Source organism: Monopterus albus, unplaced genomic scaffold, assembly GCF_001952655.1.
Source record: "Monopterus albus unplaced genomic scaffold, M_albus_1.0 scaffold87.1, whole genome shotgun sequence".
Taxonomy (NCBI): domain Eukaryota; kingdom Metazoa; phylum Chordata; class Actinopteri; order Synbranchiformes; family Synbranchidae; genus Monopterus; species Monopterus albus.
Window position 1 is genome coordinate 1,416,310 of NW_018127967.1, and position 19,510 is coordinate 1,435,819.

General features: G+C 44.3%; 1 protein-coding gene across 4 annotated transcripts; it reads right to left on the minus strand.

Moving 5' to 3' along the window:
* Positions 1-5,834: 5,834 nt before the first annotated feature.
* Positions 5,835-14,857, minus strand: cep68 (centrosomal protein 68). Of its 4 annotated transcripts, none has more exons than XM_020607594.1 (9): positions 14,578-14,857; positions 11,923-12,011; positions 11,492-11,745; positions 8,560-9,615; positions 8,114-8,324; positions 7,680-7,873; positions 7,384-7,506; positions 6,611-6,707; positions 5,835-6,492 (listed from the first exon to the last, which is right to left on the minus strand). In XM_020607594.1, the coding sequence occupies exons 3-9, from the start codon at positions 11,651-11,653 to the stop codon at positions 6,317-6,319; spliced, it is 2,019 nt and encodes a 672-aa protein (XP_020463250.1). In that variant the 5' UTR covers positions 11,654-11,745; positions 11,923-12,011; positions 14,578-14,857; the 3' UTR covers positions 5,835-6,316. The 4 variants fall into 4 exon arrangements, with proteins under 4 accessions (XP_020463250.1, XP_020463253.1, XP_020463251.1 ...); XM_020607597.1 differs by having other exon boundaries at positions 8,129-8,324; positions 11,492-11,784; XM_020607595.1 differs by having other exon boundaries at positions 7,680-7,876; positions 8,129-8,324; positions 11,492-11,784.
* Positions 14,858-19,510: the final 4,653 nt, after the last annotated feature.

Sequence of the window (19,510 nt, forward strand, 5' to 3'; positions counted from 1 at the left end):
AGCCACGTCATCCTAAGCTTTCAGAGTGTGGCCTGCTAAACGCAAGTTCCTCCTGCTGATCTACATACAGTAACTGACCAGCTTGAATGACTGCAGAGAGGAAACATCTGAGCCAGCACTTCTCTAAACCACATCAAATATTGCACACAACACGTCTCCATCCGACTTTACAGAACAAGTGTTATTCTCACCCACTGTTTCACAGCTGTAGGAGAAGGTTACCTTGAGCAGCAACAGAACCAGGCTGGTCCAATAATGCAACAAACCACACAGCTGACACCAACATCAGAGATAATGAGTTCTTTGCATTTCCCTTAACCAAAAACACTGACCCTGGTACCCATAACCACCAAGAGTCCTTGATTTGTGGTCTGCAGACAATCCTAAAATTAAACACCAGCTCACCCTCAAAGACCAGAGAAATTATTACCAGCAGCTCCTAGTGAGAACCAAGAAGACGACATAAAAGACAACAGAAGAGGATGGACTGGACAACAACTGAAACACAGAGGGACAAGTCAGCACGGAGAACAAGAAGGGCTGAAGGAAAAAACAAACAACAAAGGAGAACGGAGCCAAGAAGGTCCTCAGAAACCTCACCATCTTCTGAGTAAACTCTACCCTCTGTGCATCCAAAGACTCTGACCTACTCATTCATTGCCGTTCAGCTCCATATTCTTCAGGACTTCGGTCATTTAACCTTAAATCTACATCATAAGAAAATGACTCCCTAGGGCTTTTCTCATAAAAACCTAGCTTAGACCCTGGTGCTATGCTAATTGATGTCATACCTCCAGATTACTTAACTGAAATCTGATCAGATTACTTCTGCAGGCCCCAGGAGATAAAGGTGTATTATACAGTAGGTGCACAAACATCCACAGTGGAACAAAGTGTATATTAGAACTGGTCTAGTCTGTCACAGTGGCTGATCTCATTTTGTTCTGTTCAGTAATTCGAGATGAAGACTGGCACAGAGGCTGACCAGCAGAAACAGCTCGAGTCCTGTCGGTGAAGGGAGGCATGGTTATTCAAGTAGTGGTGGATACCACGGGAGACTACATAGGAACATGAGCTTAGTGAGGCATGAAGATCACAGAGAGAACAGCCTAATATTTCTAATGCTATTAAATTCTTTTCTGCTGCTCTTTTCTAATCATGATTTATGATGTGCACGGTGAACAATGCTTCACTTCTTTCAAAGCTGAATTCAAAAAGTGTTGTCTTGTGCTTTGTTCACATAAGATCAGGACAACTAAACCAACAAGTACACAAAACATTAGGACAGACGCTGTCAGTAAACAGCTGGCCTTCTTCTGGAGCAGACGACCGCACCAAGCAGGCATTCACAGTTAAACACTACAGTTCCTGTCATAACAATAGGGTTCTGATTAAAAATCACTAAATAAAACTTGACCTATCCATTTATTACAGTGAGCATCTCTCCTCTTTATCCCCACCCCCTTCTCTGTGCATTTCTATGTCACCATTGCATGGCCTCTCTCTCTCTCTCTCTCTCCCTGTACCTTTCAGCAGGTATCCCTGGCTGCAGAGCTGTATGTTTCTGATGAGCAGTCACAGATCCCACTAAACTGTTCAGTGTCTATTTGTTGTCCTGATGCTTTTCTCTCTCCTCTATCCACTCACTACAACCAGTCGAGGCAGAAGGCTGCCTACCAGGAGCCGGGGTTTGTCGGAGGTTTCTGCCATTAAAGGCAGTTCCTCTTCACTGTTGCTAAGTGCTTGCTCAAGGGGGATTTGTTCAATCCACAGGTTTTCAGTGATGCTGTAACTGAAAGAGGCGACAGGAAACTTCCTCAAGAACCATGTAAGAATCCAAAACAAACAGCAGGGGGCCTGACACAGTCCTTAGAGGCAACTGGAATACAAGTCCACATCTACACAGTCAAGCGTTGTCTGCACAAATCTAGATTGTTTGGGAGAAAAGCACACAGGAAGTCATCACTTACAACTAGACACAAGGCAGCAGGCTTGGAGTTTGCTAAGGCGCAAGATTATGGGGTGTGATGAGACCAAAGTTGAAATATTTGATCATAATGTGGACAGGAACATGTGGTGAGAGAAACTCGGCCTACGAGGAGAGGAACACCACTCCCACAGTTAAACATGGTGGAGGCTCGCTGATGTTTTGTGGTGTGTCTGTCTGCATCAGGCACTAGAGCTCTGCATAAAGTGGAAGGAAGAATAAAATCTTTTGACATTGAGCTGTATTCAAAGCAAAGCCTCCTACTGTCAGTCAGACAGCTAAAAATGAAGAGGCAGTGGATCCTTCAACAAGACAATGATCCAAAGAACAGAGCAAAGTCAACTCAGGAATGGTTTAAAAAGAGTAAGGTGAATGTTTTACCATGGCCTTCCCAGTCTCCAAGTATCACTGAAAACCTGTGGATCGACCTGAAGAGGTTCTGTACGTAGCAGACAACCAAGAAATCTGATGGATTTGGAACAAGTTTCCCATGTAGAATGGGCTAAAATTACATCTGAAAGGATCAAAATACTGCTCAGAGGGCACCCAGAGAGGTTGGAGGATGTTAGGGAGGACATATAAAGGATTAGAGAACATTTCATAAAGGGGGACACAAACTTTTGCATTAATATGATTTTCATTATTTTACTATAGCTTTCTTTTTATACACTCCCTGACCATTTTTGTTGCTTCTGTTGATGAAAAGTTGTACTAGCTGATTGTGCATTCATTATGATGTTGAGGAGAAAACAAATTCACTCTTTTTGACATTTCAGAGTCAGGGGATGCAGTCTTCTGCACTCAACTGTATCTGTCATGCAAAATTAAATGTGAAACAAAAAGGTAACATCTTAAAAAGGTCAACTGTTACTCCATTAAAATGGTTTCTAATTCACTCAACAAGAAACACCTACAACTCTAAAAGGCATGTTTGAAGGCAACATATTAAACCTGAACCTGCCTAAAAAACTGTTGTTTACAGCAACTGCATTATGGTTAGTGACTGAATAACCTGTGAAGCATAGGCATAACGACAACCGGCAGAAATGAGCTCATCTGGAAACGAGTAGCCCTTCCATGTCAAGGAGCCATCATGTCAGTGATTAATATATCACTGAATTAATCAGTAATAGGCTATTGACAGAATTAAGTGAAAGGATTTTATTATTTATATATATATTATATAGGAACAGCTAAGATAGTGGGCAGGACCCTCAAGCTCCCAGGCCTCTGGTAGAGGACCCGAGCTTGAAGGAAGGAATACAAGACCACCCCAAAGTGGGGGGTGAGTGGGGAAATTTTTTTTTTTTAATACACACAAACGTGTGCGTGTGATATCTACGGACACATGCACACAACTGCACAAATCCAAAGCCTCACACCATTTTAATAGAGATGCTGCCACACCCATTAATTGAATAGAATTTGCCCTTCACCTTAAACAGCTAATATAATGCATCACAAGACTAAAACCCTGGAAATAAGCCATTGTTGTTGCACAGTCTGTGCCCCTCTGCACATTTTTGCCTGACTTTTTTTATAGCACTTTTAGAACTGTCCCACATTACGCAAATCACACTGTCCCACTTTAGGAAACCGTTCCTAAAATGGGACAGTGGAAAACTTGACTGGAGTAAGTATATTTACACCATATTATAATACTTTTGATGAACAGACACATGCTGATAGAAACTAACAGGACTGTTTTATTTACAAGAAACCATAACCTTAACATCAAACTTGTCAAAATGCTGTCACTGACCTTTGGGTGGTCTTCAGAAGAGGGCTTCCACTATGAAGATTACTGCAGCTTAATCTGTGACTGGACATTTGACAAGTCATGGCTTTGATAACCTGACATCGCAGCTTGTGCTAAGCCATGGTTTCACTGACTTTCATGTTTCAAAGTGCACTTTAAGGCCATGTGTGTACGTTGGATAACCTGTCCTGTACTGGGTGTATTACATTAACTCTAAGAAAATGAGGTTGTGAAAATTGTGACCATAGTACCAGCAGCCATTTTCTACAGTTCAGTACATGATGTCATACGACTGTAACTGTGATCGAACTCAAAGAAACAGATGACTGGAGAGCATTGCAGACTGGACACAGCTGTTCATGTCCTCAAACACTGATCCAGATGTCTGACATCACATTGCAAGTGCAAAACTGTCCTTTTTCCAAAAAAAAAAAAGATGTCAGATATTCATTTGATTCACAAAATGATGCATTCATAAAGTAAAATATAAAAACAGAGTGAATTAGTCTTTAAATGATGACTTGATAATTCAGTAGCAAAACCAATAGTGAACAGGCTTTGGAAAGTTATTGAGGCCACACACACACACCTCCTGGACACATGTATTTGGGTGTATTGTGCATTACGAGGAGGGCAGCCAACTGCTGTCAAGGCCAGCTGAGACAGGATGCAGCTCCGATTAGGACGACAGTCATGGGATGATGCCGATGCCGTTATATCCAATAGAAACACTGCAGGTTCAAATCAACTTAATGATGCTTTCTTGGCTGATGGTAGCAGGGGCAGTAAAGAGAAGTCACAGTACAGCTGTTGTAGGCACAGACTCAATCACAGCAGGAACCATGTCCACAGCTTCAGCCAAGCACAGCCAGTGGCTGAACGCTGGCACAGCTCTGCCTTTTGAAAGGACAAAGCCTTTCACATAATCTCTCCTCTCTGTAGTATCTGCAAACTGGCAGCGTATTAGAATGAGAATGGACCAACACATTGTCATCATTCCACTGCTAAAGGGAACCATGCCATACTCGTACTGTACCAAGGTTTACGATTCCATTGTTTCAGAAATGAACTGTGCTGAGAATCGTGAAGCAGGTCCCAGAGCGTGCTACTCCACCCCCATCCAGAGAGAGAACTTGAGCAACAGGAAGGGTCTCAGCCAAAGAAAGAAGGAAGAAGGAAATGGCAGCAGATTCTGATGAAGTAAAAGGAAGTTAATACAACAAAGTTTGTCAAATCCATGTTCGCTCTGTTGATATCTGTTCTGTGCAATGGAAACACAAACATTACTGGCCGGGACCAGCTGGCTCGAGTACGGGACGGTTCTTGGTGGCAGTGGAAAGACGGAATAACTTTCCTATGGAAACGCAAATATAGTATAACATAATATTTAAAAAATACAGCTTAAGGTGGCAGGAAGTAGAGCAATCTGTACTGAAAATGAAAGCAATCCCAAACTGAAAAGTGTGACGGTAAACACAGACACAGGAGACTAATTTTGAGATGAAAGACAGTTACATTACGAGGCCTGTCCAGGATTCATTTCTAACAATCAATTATTCATTTAAACAAAGAATCAGGTAATGAAAATATTTCTGTAATAAGCCAATTAATGACCTCTGTACTATTACTCTTGACATCTGGCTCTGTAACATTTTAATTTGCTTTTTAAATGACCTGCTCAGTCTGGATTTGGCTCATTTATTCGTACCTTTTTTCCAGAGAAGTATTGACATATTTTCAAACTAACCATTCTTCATGTCTGTTAAAGAGCCCATGACAGGCTTTTCCTACAATTTGAGGTGTTGCCATTGTCAGTTACGTAGCTTATTTATCAATGTTTTTTGTTCCCCTGTCAACGTGTGTTAACCCTGTTCAAAAGTTGGTTTCATGTAGCGCCCCGCTCAGTGGCTGTGGATAATGTTAGGATTCAGGTTAGAGGATATGCATCTCGATGGCGAAACAGATTGGCAAAACACCGGCACCCGGACATGCGCGCGCTCATGAACTAGCCTGTTTGTAGGAAGAGGCTCTCTGGTTTTATCATTCTGAAATAATCACAGACTATCTGGAGTTATGAGGGGTGCCAAGCTGATCTAGAGGTACCCAAGATTAAACAGTAAATGGGTGGAAATGAGCAAAATGAGCAGCCATGGGGACTTTAAGTGTTTTGGCTACAGCCTCTGTAATTGCTTGACAGACTATTAATGTAAATTGCAAGTGGTCAGAGGAAGGTGAAGGATTAGAGAACAACACAGTGACAAAGCATAAATAGAAAAAGCAGTGCATAAGTAAGGCATACTGTAACAGAAACATCCTGTGGTGCTTCAAACAGAGTTTTAAAGGCACTTCGAGGCCCAGTATTGTTCGGTGTGATCAGTTCACACTGTCTGCAGTGTTCCCTTCATAAAGATCTACTTCATACATAGCCTACTGATACCAACTGATACATTATGCTAACATGTTCAAAAAAGGTTGTGCTTTTTATGATTCATAAATAAGAGCCTTGTGTTAAGAAGAAAGAAGTGATCCAAGTCATATTCTTGTACACACATTTGTGTTCCGCAGTCTGTTCACAAAGTGGATCCTGGGAAAACCACAGGGCGCGGGTCCTCCTCTCGGGTCCTCCCTGCTGGACTGGACTGAGTCAGGCTGTCCATGGCAGGCAGAACGAAGGAGAACAGGTCATCAGTGTGGCTCTGCAGAGCTCCAGACTGCCTCTCAATCAGCAGCAGGACATCTCTTAAAACTAGAAACCAGCAGACAGAACACAAAACACATTTAGTGGAAAAAATAAAGAAATCACAAGATGATGCTTCAGTTTTTATTTGACATTTTGTGGATAATGTTGCTTGTGACAGACTGACGTGGAGACATAGTGTTGATGCAGTTGAGGAGAAGCTTCCCAGTGTGTAGAACACAGGAGGTCTGGGGCTGATGGCTGCTCACGTCTCTCTGAAGGCTCTGACAACAACACCATCACATTATACTGTCAGTAAAACACACGGGGCATCAAGTGAGTAACCAGAGTGTGTGTGAATAAAGTGCTGGTGACTCTGCCAACACTTGACCAAACGCAGTGAGAGGTGATTGTGCAGTTTCCCTTTCACCCTGGTCAACTGATTTTAACTGCTCAACAATCAACCAGTACAGCAACTTCAGCCTGGAACTGATCTCTTGAGTCCTGGTCCTTCTTTCAACATTCATGTAGACTGAGATGGAAAACTCAGCCAACTGATGGATTAGTCCACTGACAGCTTATCCAATCATTTCACTTTTTCTCTGGTTGAAGCTTCTCCACTGTGAGAGTTTACTGCCCAGCTCTGATTTCTATCCTTGTACTGAAGTCTGAGCCCACATTCAGACATGTGAGACTCAGTGTTCACGTGTCTCTCTATTTCAAAAATCACCTGTTTTCCATCCAGGGTAGGCAGAAGGCAAAATAAACACGTCACTGGCTGGTCATTGGGCGATTTCAGTTTGGATAAAACAGCTCCCCGACACAGAGAAAATACGGTGGATAAACAAAGCAGGATGGTTCGTGTCAACCTGGGAGGTTATGAGGGACGAAGTACAGGGTATAATGCTCCGTAGGTCCTTAGTGGAAACGCTTAGAAGAACGCTGCAGCCCAGTCCTTACCTGATACTCAGCCAGAGATGACTTCACACCGTCAGTGTCCACAGCGGGTACCGCCAGCAGCTCCATCTTCTCTAGCATTGTATATAGCTGCTGAATGAGCTGCTCCAGGTGTGAACAGAAGACCTGGAAGACAGCACACGGTGGTCACGTCACAATGTGCGCTGAAATAAAACTGCAGATTTCAGATCCATTCAGAGCACTGTATGTCACTACAGGTACAGAATTCCACTGTCTCATCCTGCCAGTTAGTGATGTACAGTCAGATTCTGGTATGGCAGGTCAGATCACGTCTCTACCTGGATGTGCTGCATCAGGGAGTTACATTGTTCCTCGTCATCCTGCCTGCTCTGGCTGCCAGGCAGGGCGGGGCCACACAGCTGCTCCACCAAAGCCTCCACCTCCCTGAGACTAGATAGACTCAGTCCCCCACCAACAGGCTCCACCCAGGCTCCAGAACCTCTGGTCACTGCCTCAGAGCCCTTATGAAAAGCTGCTGATGAACAAGAGGTGAATAGTGAGATCTAATTTTTACTGCTGCAAATGCTATGAACTAAGTTCTGTTCTCTCCCACTGCACTGGTATAGAAACAGAAGTCTCAAGGACATATCGCGGAACACGGATAAATCCAACCTGCATGGACAGAAACCACTAGAGAAGAAAAGAGAAAATCTGTTCTAACTTGGACCCTTTGAGAGTGTATCAGCCTAAAATCTGAACATCCATTTCATACCCGTACAACAGTTACCCATCTGTGCAGAGCTCCACTCCTCTCTGACCATATCAGCTTTTCCCTCCTCTGGGTTTTGACCGACACCCTCTGTGACTTCAGCCTCCTGTTTCTCAGGCAGGGTGGTGGAGGAGAGGACGGAGGTGGTGCCTGGCTCCAGAGATTCCCAGCTTGCAGCGACAGGTCGGCTCAGCAGGGCTGTCACCTCCTTCACCTGCACACAGAAATCAAAGTCTATAGCTGAGGGAACACTCACAAACACTGATCCACTTTCTATGTGTCCCTCCACCAGTGTCTGTACTTGTTAATGTTGTTAATGTGTTGTTTTCTAATGCCAGGTAAGTGCAGTCTACACCTCTGCTTCATCCAGCCATTATGTCTATCCATTTATACACTGAACAAAATTATAAAGTATAAGTACCAAGTCCATGAGTGTCCACAGTACTGACCTGTCTGGAGAGCAGATGCAGCTCCACCAGCTGCTCTGGAAGAGACCAGAACTCCTCATCCACCTCACCAAATGCACACCTGGACTGTGGAAAGACACTGGTGGTGCGGATAAAAGCAGTGGAGGTAGAGAAGGACAGTGCGTGGGGCTGATGACGGTGACCGACTCTCTTCAGTCCACCTCTGTGCTTACCGAGGTCCAAACTGTCCATGGACAAACCCACAGGCTTTGTTGGGGAAAGTGGGGTACTGGAGGGCAGACCATGTGAGGATCTGGTGATTGGTGGCAGGTCAGGTGACCTATGACCTGAACCAACAGGGGTTCTTTCTCTGGTCCTCCCGCTGCTGTCCACAGAAAAGTCCAACCCTGTCAGGATAGTGGAGCTACAAAGATGTTCCACTTCGATCCCTGAGTCCTGCAGGCTTGTTTGCAAAAGAGAGTCTTCCTGGAGTTCAGAACTGCCTGACCCACTAGTCACCTGTCCTGGTCTCAGAGGGTAGGTGTAGTCCAGTAAAGCCTGGTACTCCCTGTTTGGGTCCCAGCCTGCAGAGTGCCTGTCCAAAGATGGAGGCAAAGCTTTAGGGATGGCACAGGCCCAGTGGTTTGCCTGATAGAAAGACATGGGGTCTGTCTTTGAGTGTCCATAAGAGCATAGCTCCGTCTCCCCCCTGCCTCTGCCCTCATAACCCCCAAGCCTAAACTGAGCCTTGCCTGTCCTGGAATACTGTGAGGGAGTGATATAGGTGGGATGCGGGACAATGGAGGTTGTTTGTGACCTCAGGGGAGTGTTTAGTCTCTGGTCCTCCAAGGAGGAGCCTGGAAGGCTCAGGTGAGCTGATCTGCTGCCAGAGGAATGTAATCCATAAGTTGGTTCTTCATGACACATACTGGCCATGAGCTCTGAGAGAGCCAAGGATGAGCCAAAGTCTTCTGTAGAGGCTGAAGGAGGTGAGATGTGTCTGTGAGGGACCCTGGCGCTCTCTAGAGCCAGCTCCTCTCTTGATCTGGTCAGGTTCATCTGAGTATGTTCTGTTTTGCTAACACCTGACTGTTTCACCTACAAGGCAGAAAATGGACAGAATTAAACAATAATACTATAACACTGCCGGCTGTTAACGACTTGTGGGATCCATACATACAGTATTCTGTAGGTCTCCATTACATAAATGTTCTGTAATAACTCTATTAGGACATGACAAAAGGGTTACAAGTTTAGCATTTGGTCCACAAGAGGACTGCTGCCACTGCTGGAAACCAGCAAATGAGTTCAACAGTAATGATATGAAGCCTGAGGGAGACTCAAAGTGAATTCGCTTTGAGGCTATAGCTGTTGCCATCTTTGTTGTTTACAGTTACCATGGTTACAGTGGCCCATGGGTTATACTGCTAACTTTGGGCTTAGCTCAGGTTTTCTGGTACAACAAAGCTGGCTCACTTTTAATCAGGCTAGATTACATGGTAACTCCAGAGCAGGTTACTCAAGAGGATCAGCTCAAAACCTGTCAACAGCCTGAGCACTGACCAGTCAGATCACTGGAAAAACTGAACGATCATTCCTACAGGATTCTGACAGGGACAAAACAGTCTGCATCAGTGTGATAAATCATAAAGAGGAAGAGAGGTTTCTATATAGAGCAGTGAAATTACCGTGCTGGTTCTGCCTTCCCATAGCTCATTCTGATTTAAAGCAGTTTCTAACAAACCGAGGGAGTCTGCAGCCTCCACCGTGATCATGTGATTCCTGACCGAAGTCATGACTGCGTCGGTGCTTTTACAGGCTCCAATCACCACAGCTCACAACTACAGGAGGTTACTACTTATTCTCTTCTTGTTATGTGACCACGGCCTATTGTTTACAGTTTCCCCCAACATAATATCACTTTTTTGCACTGGTTTCTCACACTTGGAGTAATGTCACTTTTAATTAACAACTCCACCTCTTTCACATGAACACGCTCATAGACAACTAGGAAGACCCAGTGGATAATAGTCTTTGTGATACCAGCTATCTGGGAATTGGCTGAACTTGCTTCATGGCAAGGCCCCAGCTGTTGTTGACACATATCGTAAGGTTAGTGGAAAAGGCTACATGCTCCACAGACTCTACAGTATACTGTATAAAGGAGGAAGATGTGACAGCCCCTGAGAGGTCAAACCACTGTGGGTCGATCACCCCTGGTGGCTAGGGCAATCAATATACAGTAGGTCATAAACCCTGCTCCCTCCATGGTAGTAAGACAACCACGTCCTGATGTTCAGCCAATTTCTGTATCAAAACTCGAAGCAGTGTGCACCAATGTGCCCTAATAATGTACCAGAAAAGACAAAGCAACCCCAAAACAGAGCCTCGAAATACTGCAAATATCACCAGCGGCAGTGGCAGATGAGAAGGGTAAGCAAATGTAAAAGCTGGTTTTAAAAAGTTATACTGACAGCAGTGAAGTGCTTTAGAAAATAAAACGTAGCGAGCGGCTGCATAGCTGTCAGATGAGCACCAGCATGGAGCAGAAGAAGAAGTAGAGCCTGAGTTTTCTGACAGTGGCCTCGATATTCAGTCCGACTGTTATTGTAGTAGTTCAAGTAGTTTTTCGTCTTTTGCTAAAGAGCATGGCGGAATGCGACATCAACTTAATGTCTGTGTGGGTGTGTAAACTGGAGCCTTAAGTCATTTACACAATGCCATTCAGTTGAGTTGGTGGTATGGCAATATTTATAGGACCCACTTGGCCAGATTGCTGTTGTGTGACTTTTAAAGTTAATCAGAGGTCCCTCTGGGACTTGGGGTCATGGGTTAGGGTTAGGGTTAGTCCACATGTAAAATTGCCTTTACACTGACAAAATAAACACACATCTAAAATGGTCTGTAGTCACTGGGGTTTAAAACATGCAGTATCATTTCCTCAAGAAGACTTAATACTCTCCCTGCTCCTCACCTTCTCCGTCTCCTTCTGTGGATTTGTTGTCTTTAGCAGAGATGCATGGTGTTCTGCAGAGAACAGAGGCTTTCTGATTGCATACTGTCTGTCTGTCAGGTACCTGGAGGTAGGTGCCAGAGTAACACTTTTTTGCAGCCCTCCTTTGTCTCTCTCCATCATGCCTCTATCACTGTCCTTGGTTGTCAGGCTCAAGCATCCTCAGCTGTGATCAAACCCCTAGAAAGTCCTCCACCGCTGACTGCATCCCTTGGCTTCCATTGGATACACAAAATGTAGGAATGTCCTGTCAGCTAAAGAAACATAACATTATAACGTTCAGTGTTATATGAGACTGACTTTTTGAAGAAAGGTTAATATGGCTGATTTTTTAATACCGTAATTAATACAGTATTTATTGATTATTGATTCTAATGGTTGTACTCATGCACCTTGGGTGTCCTGCTACGTAGTGGCAGAGGAATCTTTCCAGTTCTGTTCCAGCAAATGTCATGTTGCTGAGTTGAAGTACACAGGAGCACTGTAATGACACAAGAAAGAAATGTATAAAGTAACACAAGTATCTGAGGAGTAAAAAAAAAAAAAAACATTGCCGTCCACATGAATGCCACAACAATACAAGTGAAATATAAAGTAGATGAGCAATAACACAAATCTAAATAGGCAGTAAAATCACAAATCTAAGGCACTTTAAAGCAGGAAGTGAAAGATGGAAAAGCAGACCTGGCCTGATAAAACCGCCCTGGCCCATAAATCAGCCATTATTATATTATTTCACATTAGGACTGTTGACTAAGCTGGCTGCCCAGTAACAGTAAATGTCAATAGAGATGTCACAAAGGGTGTCTTCATTACACAGTGTGTCCACCAGACAGCGCAGACAAGCTGATTTTTTAAAATGTGCTGCCTTGGTCACAAAACAAGACGGTTCTTTACTAATCCTCCAGGGGGAGATCTTATTGCTACAGCAGACAAAAAGACCACATTATAAAACAAGTCTATATAAAAATACACATACATAATAAATGGGACACATAATAGTACACTCAGTGCAAAACACTGCCAGTAGTGCAAATAATAACTAGTACTAATGAAGATGACTATACAGTCTTACTGCATGCAGTACGGAGGACCTGTGAAACTGCTCCTTTGAACAATGCAGGTGTTTCAGTCTGTTACTAAAAGAACGTTTTAAATCCCTCAGTGTGGATGAGTGGCATTGTAGTGATCACCCTCTTCTCCCCTACAACCTCCACCAAGTCCAGCGGGGAGCCTAGGACCGAGCTGGCACATTCCTGACAAGTTTGTGTTTGGCCCTCCCTGTGAACACCCAACCTCCATTTATCACTCAGATACCTGTATGATTCTACAGTTTTGATATCAACTCCCTGACGGTGTACGTCTCCTACAAAAATACCCCCATCTCCTTGGTTTTACTAGCATTGAGGTAGAGGCAGTGCTTTCTGCACCAGACGGTAAAGTTCTGAAAGAGCCCTCTGTATTCTTAAAGACCCAACCAACAATGGCTGTATCGTCAGAGATTTTCTGAAGAAGACAGCTACCGGTGTTGTATTTAAAGTCAACAGTGCACAGAGTGAACGAAAACAGAGACAGCATAGTCCACTGTGGGGCACTAGTCCTGCAAATCACCACATCAGACACACAGTCATGTAGGCTCACATACCATGGCCTGTTGGTGGGGTAGACCATGACCCACATGGACAGATGACAGTCTACATCTGCTGTCTCCATCTCTATCCTCAGCAGTGCTGGCTGAATACAGCTGAAACCAAAAATCTGTACTTTGCTGGCTCCTCAAGATGTACAAATGACCTGTGCAGCAATGTTCCACCCCTGTGGCTAGCTCGTAAACCAACAAGGCAAAGTGTTATCCACACACCTAAGTGGCACATACTGTACATATATGCATTTGCTTAGTGACTGGAAGGTCTCTACCTTTTGCTGTGGGATCACTAAGCAGCAGGCATCCAGTTGGGTCTGAGCAGGGTAATGTGTTGCTTCTCACCTGACTGGTCCCATTACGAGTGCATGCTAAGACCTGCCTGTGCTCACTGCACAAGAAGGACAAATACAGTGTGTCCAGTCATGGATACATCATGTGGGCACTCGCACAGCACTGTCCAGGGAGGGACTGGAGGGACGGTTAGTTCCAACTTGAGTCCTCCACATGCCATGCACAGACGTTTGACTTGCACAACTAGGCACTTGCTATGAGTAAACATAATGGTGAGTTTAAATCACAGCACATTAGAAACATAAACCGGTGCATCGCTGCTGTTCTTTTAATCTGGACTGGTGTCAGTCAGAGCAACAGACCACAGGATGATCTGAGTTTCATTTGCTAGTCTTTTGAAAACTGGGTCTACATTTGATTTGGTGCTAAATGTGAGGCTGTGAACTATGGTCCAAACGCCAGTAAAGCTGTATGCACCAACAACCTGCTGTGGCAGAGTACATGTCAACCCTGTGCCAGCACCGGGACATCCACTGTCCTTTACTGTCCATCAACACAGAGCAGCCACACAGCTGAGTTAAGTCCATGTGAGTTCTTCCTCATGTGTTCAGTCATATATGTCAAACAGAGTAGGACAGTGGAGACAACATGGCAGCAGGTATAAACACAAAGGGACGGGTCAACCTGCTGCTAGGCTTCAGAGCCCAGCCTGTGTTTACTCCTCATTCACACCAACACATGATGATGGCAAACATTTAACCGACTGAGTAAAACCTGAAACCCACACGAAGCAGCAGCCAGAGCCCCGGTTTGAGATGTCACTACAACGTGCCTGTTAAATGCATTTCCAATTCTGTGTGTCCATGTTTATCGGCAAACCTACGGTAACGTTAGACAACTAGAGCTTTTACAACTGTTCTTCTTGTAAATCCGACATCGTTACTAGCCACAGAGCTTGACTTCGTTTTCAGCAGATCTGTCATTTCAGGTTTTTAACAATGTTCCAACGCCCACTACTGTGTCTGATGGGCGGAAGTCAGCCCATCAGACGTTCACCGAACATTACCACGACAAAACACAACATCCAGTGTAGGCTCGATGTTTAACTTACCACATTTAGTACCGAAGTTTAGCTCGGAGCAACGAGCTGTTGTGGCTCCACTGTAGCTGTGTCGTGTTACAGCCTCCTTCCTCTATCCGTGGTGCCTTCACCACTGCCGGTCACTTAGCACATAACTAGGCTCATTTGACGTGAGCCAGGCTTGTGAATGCGCTCCGATCAACTTTAGTCTGACTTGATCAGGACCACAGCCTTTAACATAGAAGAGCTGCGTCAGCGAAGGGTCAAAAACAGCAGCGGGTCACATGACTCATAACAATCCATTGCTTTCTATAGGAAATAGCGGCGTTATCAGCAAATGACTACTTTTAATAACACGAACAGTCTTGCAAACTAATTATGTTTGACAATATATAATTATATATTGAATTTGTAAGAAACTGATTAGAGTGAAAAATGATAGTGTGAGGCATGTTCTTTTATTTGAGAAGAGAAGACTAATAAAAGAATATTTCACAGTGTGAAATTTATTATGCATTAACGTATCAAAATAAGCATGTGCACATGGATCTTCACTGTTTAGGAAAAACAGAAAAGACTACTCTCAACCTATCGGTATACAATATTTGCATGAAAAGGTGCTACTATCTAATTGGTCAAAAACTGTGGAGGAGGAGCCGTGGTTTGGCCTTAACTCTCCTGTCATTGGTCCTTCAGTACGTCCGTCCTCCTACGTCCTTCTTGCTCCAATCGTAGAGGACAGCGCCCTAGGAAGGGGAGGAATACTTATACTGCCTTAATTTCTAAATAGACACTCACTTCTTCCTTTGTTTCTAACTAACTGCACCATATTAGGCATTGTTTTCCAGTTCACCAATTAAAACTGCTTTGCCTGTGTGTGTGTACATAATGGTTCTACCTTTGAAGTGTTCCCCTCTTCCAGCCTCCAGATCTAATCTCTGTATAAATAACCTTGGAGTCCCAAGGTTGCATTAGCCAGGTGGTGATAATAAATTAGCTGTGGACCCTCATAGTCAGAGCTGTAAATCTAATGAGATTCAGTGAACAAGTCCCTATGATGGTAAACAGTGCTTCAGTGACTAACACAGTAAATACTGACCAGTGATTCAGTGAACACATAGGGTGATATGTATCTATGTAAACATAACTGTGACATATAAGTATGTAAACTTATGTGTGCTATAATATAAAAACCTTAACAAATCCTATTCATAAGTGCGTAAAATAAAATTCACCCTAACAATAGCCTGCACCCTCTGTGATAAGTTAACACCTCCTGTTTTTTCTAATTTAACAGTAGTATTACTGATACACTATTCACGTGTTTAACTGCACACTGCATATAGATATGCTACAAGTTACACTGATAGCCATTAAGGTCTATAATGTAGTTATAATAATGTGACTTTTAACAGCTTAGTTTCTTGGCAGTGGGTAAAAATTTATATAATTACAATGCCTCAAAATGTAATGTGGAAACAGAAATGCAGGAGTCTATTTGGAAAACTCTCAGTTTTCCAGCAGATCTATATAAAAAAGTATAGATGTTTTTGTAAGCAGTAAGTGAGAGAATGCTAAAAATTAAAAATGGGCATAAAGACAATATTTTGTTTCCTGGTGCCGCTGCATTTGGTATTCCCATGTTTATTTCTTTTGTTTCCATTGACTGTGGCTGTGCCTGCCTTAGGTTGTCCTGAGATTCTGTAGGGGGATCTTACCCATCATAGGCAACCAGTCTGCCATACTTCACCTGTTCTTTTGAGAGGTATCAACCTACTTGTTTTTGCCTGATCAAGTGAGGTAAAACCAGTCCAGCTTTAAGGAGAATCTGAAAGTGTGTGAACTGACCAGTGCAGAATCAGTACTTATGGGACTGAGGATGCTTCCCAGTGGCCTCATTCACCTTGTTCAGGGTAATGTATCTTAAAAAGAGGAATGTGCTTTGAACATTTGCTGTCATGCTGTGACACATGTTTTGTCATTTAGTTTCTTATAGGACAGCATATGTGTGTGTTATGCTAAAACGTGGCATTAGGTTGAGTGTAACTCACAGTTTGGCATCTCAGTTCTTTCGTCCTCTTTACTACCGCACACCTGAAACCAAAGTACAGTTTAACACTGTTCAAGGGCGGCTGTGTTTCAGGGCTCATAGTTTGAGTCCTGTCCACATGTTAAAGTTTGCTTAACAAAGACATGCAGATTCTCCAGGGCTGGGACTTGTCCTACTACAAGGTGATGTTATGTCTGTGTAGGTGGAAAGGAAATTAATTAAATTTGAAATTTTTTCTTTTTTTACATATGTCTGAGATCGTCACACGTTTGTCTTGTCCATTGGTATCTCCCTTAAGTTGTTTCCTTTCTCTTAGGTTTACATGCTTAGGCTGGCCTTGATTAAATTTGGTTGAACTGGGAAAGGTCAAGTAACAACAGGATAAAACCAAGCACAATGTCTGCAGAGATTCTCAGTCATCCAGGTCACGGTTTGTCGAAAACTACTCAAAAATACCTAAAACAAGTCAATATAAAGTATTCGAGAGAAATCGAGAACAAGATTTTACATATGTGCATATTTACAATGCATTTTACCCCCAGGATTTAAGTATTGCACCTCAGTTGACTATTTCATAGTCCTTTATAATTTCACCTATCTTATTACTGCAGTGATGTGTTTTACAGTCTGATTGCTGTGGGGAGGAATGACCTACGGTAACGCTCCTTCTTACACTGGGGATGTAACATTCTTGTGCTTCTACTGTGTGGTGCAGGGGATGGGAGGGGTTATGCATGATGGATGTTAGTTTTACCAGCATCCTTTTGTCCGCCACCTCCTCGATGGAATCCAGAGAGCAGTCCAGGACAGAACCAGCTCTCTTAACCAGCTTGTTTAGTCTCTTTCTGTCCCTGACCGTGCTACCTCCTGCCCAACCCACAACATCGTAAAAAACTGCAGATGCCACCACAGTATCATAGGCCACGTTCACACTGCAGGCTGAAGTGGCTCAAATCTGATCTTTTTGCCCAAATGTGACCCATATCTGATTTCCTTATGACAGTGTGAACAGCACAAATCCAATTTTTTCAAATCAGGCCCAGGCCACTTTCATATGTGGTCCTAAATCGGATACATATCCGATGTTTTGCAATGCGACTTCAGTCTGAACGGCCAGGTCGCATTTCATGCAATTTTTATGTCATTGAAATGCGACATACATCACAATTCTACACGAGTGGTGGTGATTTCCGCCGGAGGTCAGTCACCATCTCTTTTGTCTTGCTGGTGTTCAGGGCCAGGTGATTTTTCTCATACCAGTCCACAAAATCAGTAACAACCCCCCTGTATTCCCCCTTGTTCCCCCAGATACATATTCAACAATGGCGGTGTCGTCCGAGAATTTTTGTAGATGACAGTGGTGGGAGTTGTACTTGAAGTTTGGCATGTAGAGGGTGAACAGAAAGGGGGAAAACACTGTCCCCTGGGGTGCGCCCGTGCTGCAGACTACCATGTCCAACACACAGTCGTGCAGCCTTACAAATTGAGGTCTGTTTGTGAGGTAGTTAATGATCCATTCAGACAGGTGTTGGTCCACACCTGCCCCCGGCAATTTACCCCTCAGCAGTGACAGCTGGATTGTGTTGAAAGCACTAGAGAAGTCAAAGAACATGACCCTCACAATACTTCCGGGGGACTCCGGGTGAGATAGGGCTCGATGCAGCATGTAGATAATGGCGTCATCAACCCCGATGCCAGGTCGATATGCAAACTGCAACGGGTCGAGGACTGAGCTCACTTGGACAATCCTCTCCATGGTCTTCATCAGGTGGAAGGTCAGGGCAATGGGTCTGTAATGTAGAGTAGAGTTGTCAGGATTGGCGTGTGATGCTGTCGAATATGTCGTGGTGAACTCAATTAAAAGGCCAGATGAGGATACATAAAACAAAATAGTTTCTTTAATAAGAGTACTAACGCTGAACAGAAAAACAAGACAAGACACGATGTAACACAAAACGCACTTACGGGTTGGTATAACAGTCCAAGGTCAGAGCCAGCAAACACATACAGCAAAGGAATCCAAAATGTGCTGTCCAAAGGGAAGTCCGATAAATCATACACCGTAGGCAGTCCGAAGTTAGAGGGTAATGCAGAACAGAATTGTCAAAGTACACGATCCGGGTCAAAACACAAAATACCAAAACCAAATAATGCTGGAGTCTAGAACAATCTGGCAGGGGAAGGCTGCTTATAATGCGGTGAAAACAGGTGCAAACAATCGGGAGCATGTGAAACTAATGTGAGTGATTAAAAAGACCGAAACTGAGGTGAAACAAAAACAGGAAGTAATGTCAAAATAAAAGCATTACAGGAAACAGCGGAACCGAAGCATGACAGTAACCACCCCACAAGGATGGCTCCCAGACATCCAAACACAAACCAAAACAGGACCAAGCAGGGAGGGAGGAGGGGGCCAGGAAGGAGGGCACAAAGAAAAAAACAAAACCCCAAAAAACAAGATAACCATGGGGTCCACAACAAATGACAGGGGGAACTGGGACCAAACAGGCAAAAGAACAAAACCAAAACCACCCGAAACACAGAGTCCTAGTCCACGGGGTGACCCTGGAAAACAGGGAGCCAGGCAACAGTCCAGGGAGGCCGCTCGGGAGGGAGGCCGCTCTGGAGGGCGGCCGCGATGCCAGGGAGAGGTCCAGGGAGGCCGTTCGGGAGGGTGGCCGCAATGCCAGGGAGAGGTCCAGGGAGGCCGTTCGGGGGGGTGGCCGCGGGGCCAGGCATAAGTCCAGAGAGGCCGTTCGGGAGGGCGGCCGTGGGGCCAGGCATGAGTCCAGGGAGGCTGCTCGGGAGGGCGGCTGCGTGGCCAGGCCGGAGACTGGAGAGGCCGCTTGGGAGGGCGACTTCGGGACCAGGCCGGAGACCAGAGAGGCCGCTTGGGAGGGCGACCTCGGGGCC

What these genes read in the sequence shown, in the direction of transcription:
- cep68 (XM_020607594.1), bottom strand. Translation starts at nt 11,653, where the DNA reads ATGATGGAGAGAGACAAAGGAGGGCTGCAAAAAAGTGTTACTCTGGCA. An exon ending in CCCTGATGCAGCACATCCAG is followed by an intron (nt 7,507 to 7,679) that starts GTAGAGACGTGA and finishes GCTGTCTTCCAG; the next exon opens with GTCTTCTGTTCACACCTGGA. An exon ending in CATCTCTGGCTGAGTATCAG is followed by an intron (nt 6,708 to 7,383) that starts GTAAGGACTGGG and finishes TGTTGTTGTCAG; the next exon opens with AGCCTTCAGAGAGACGTGAG.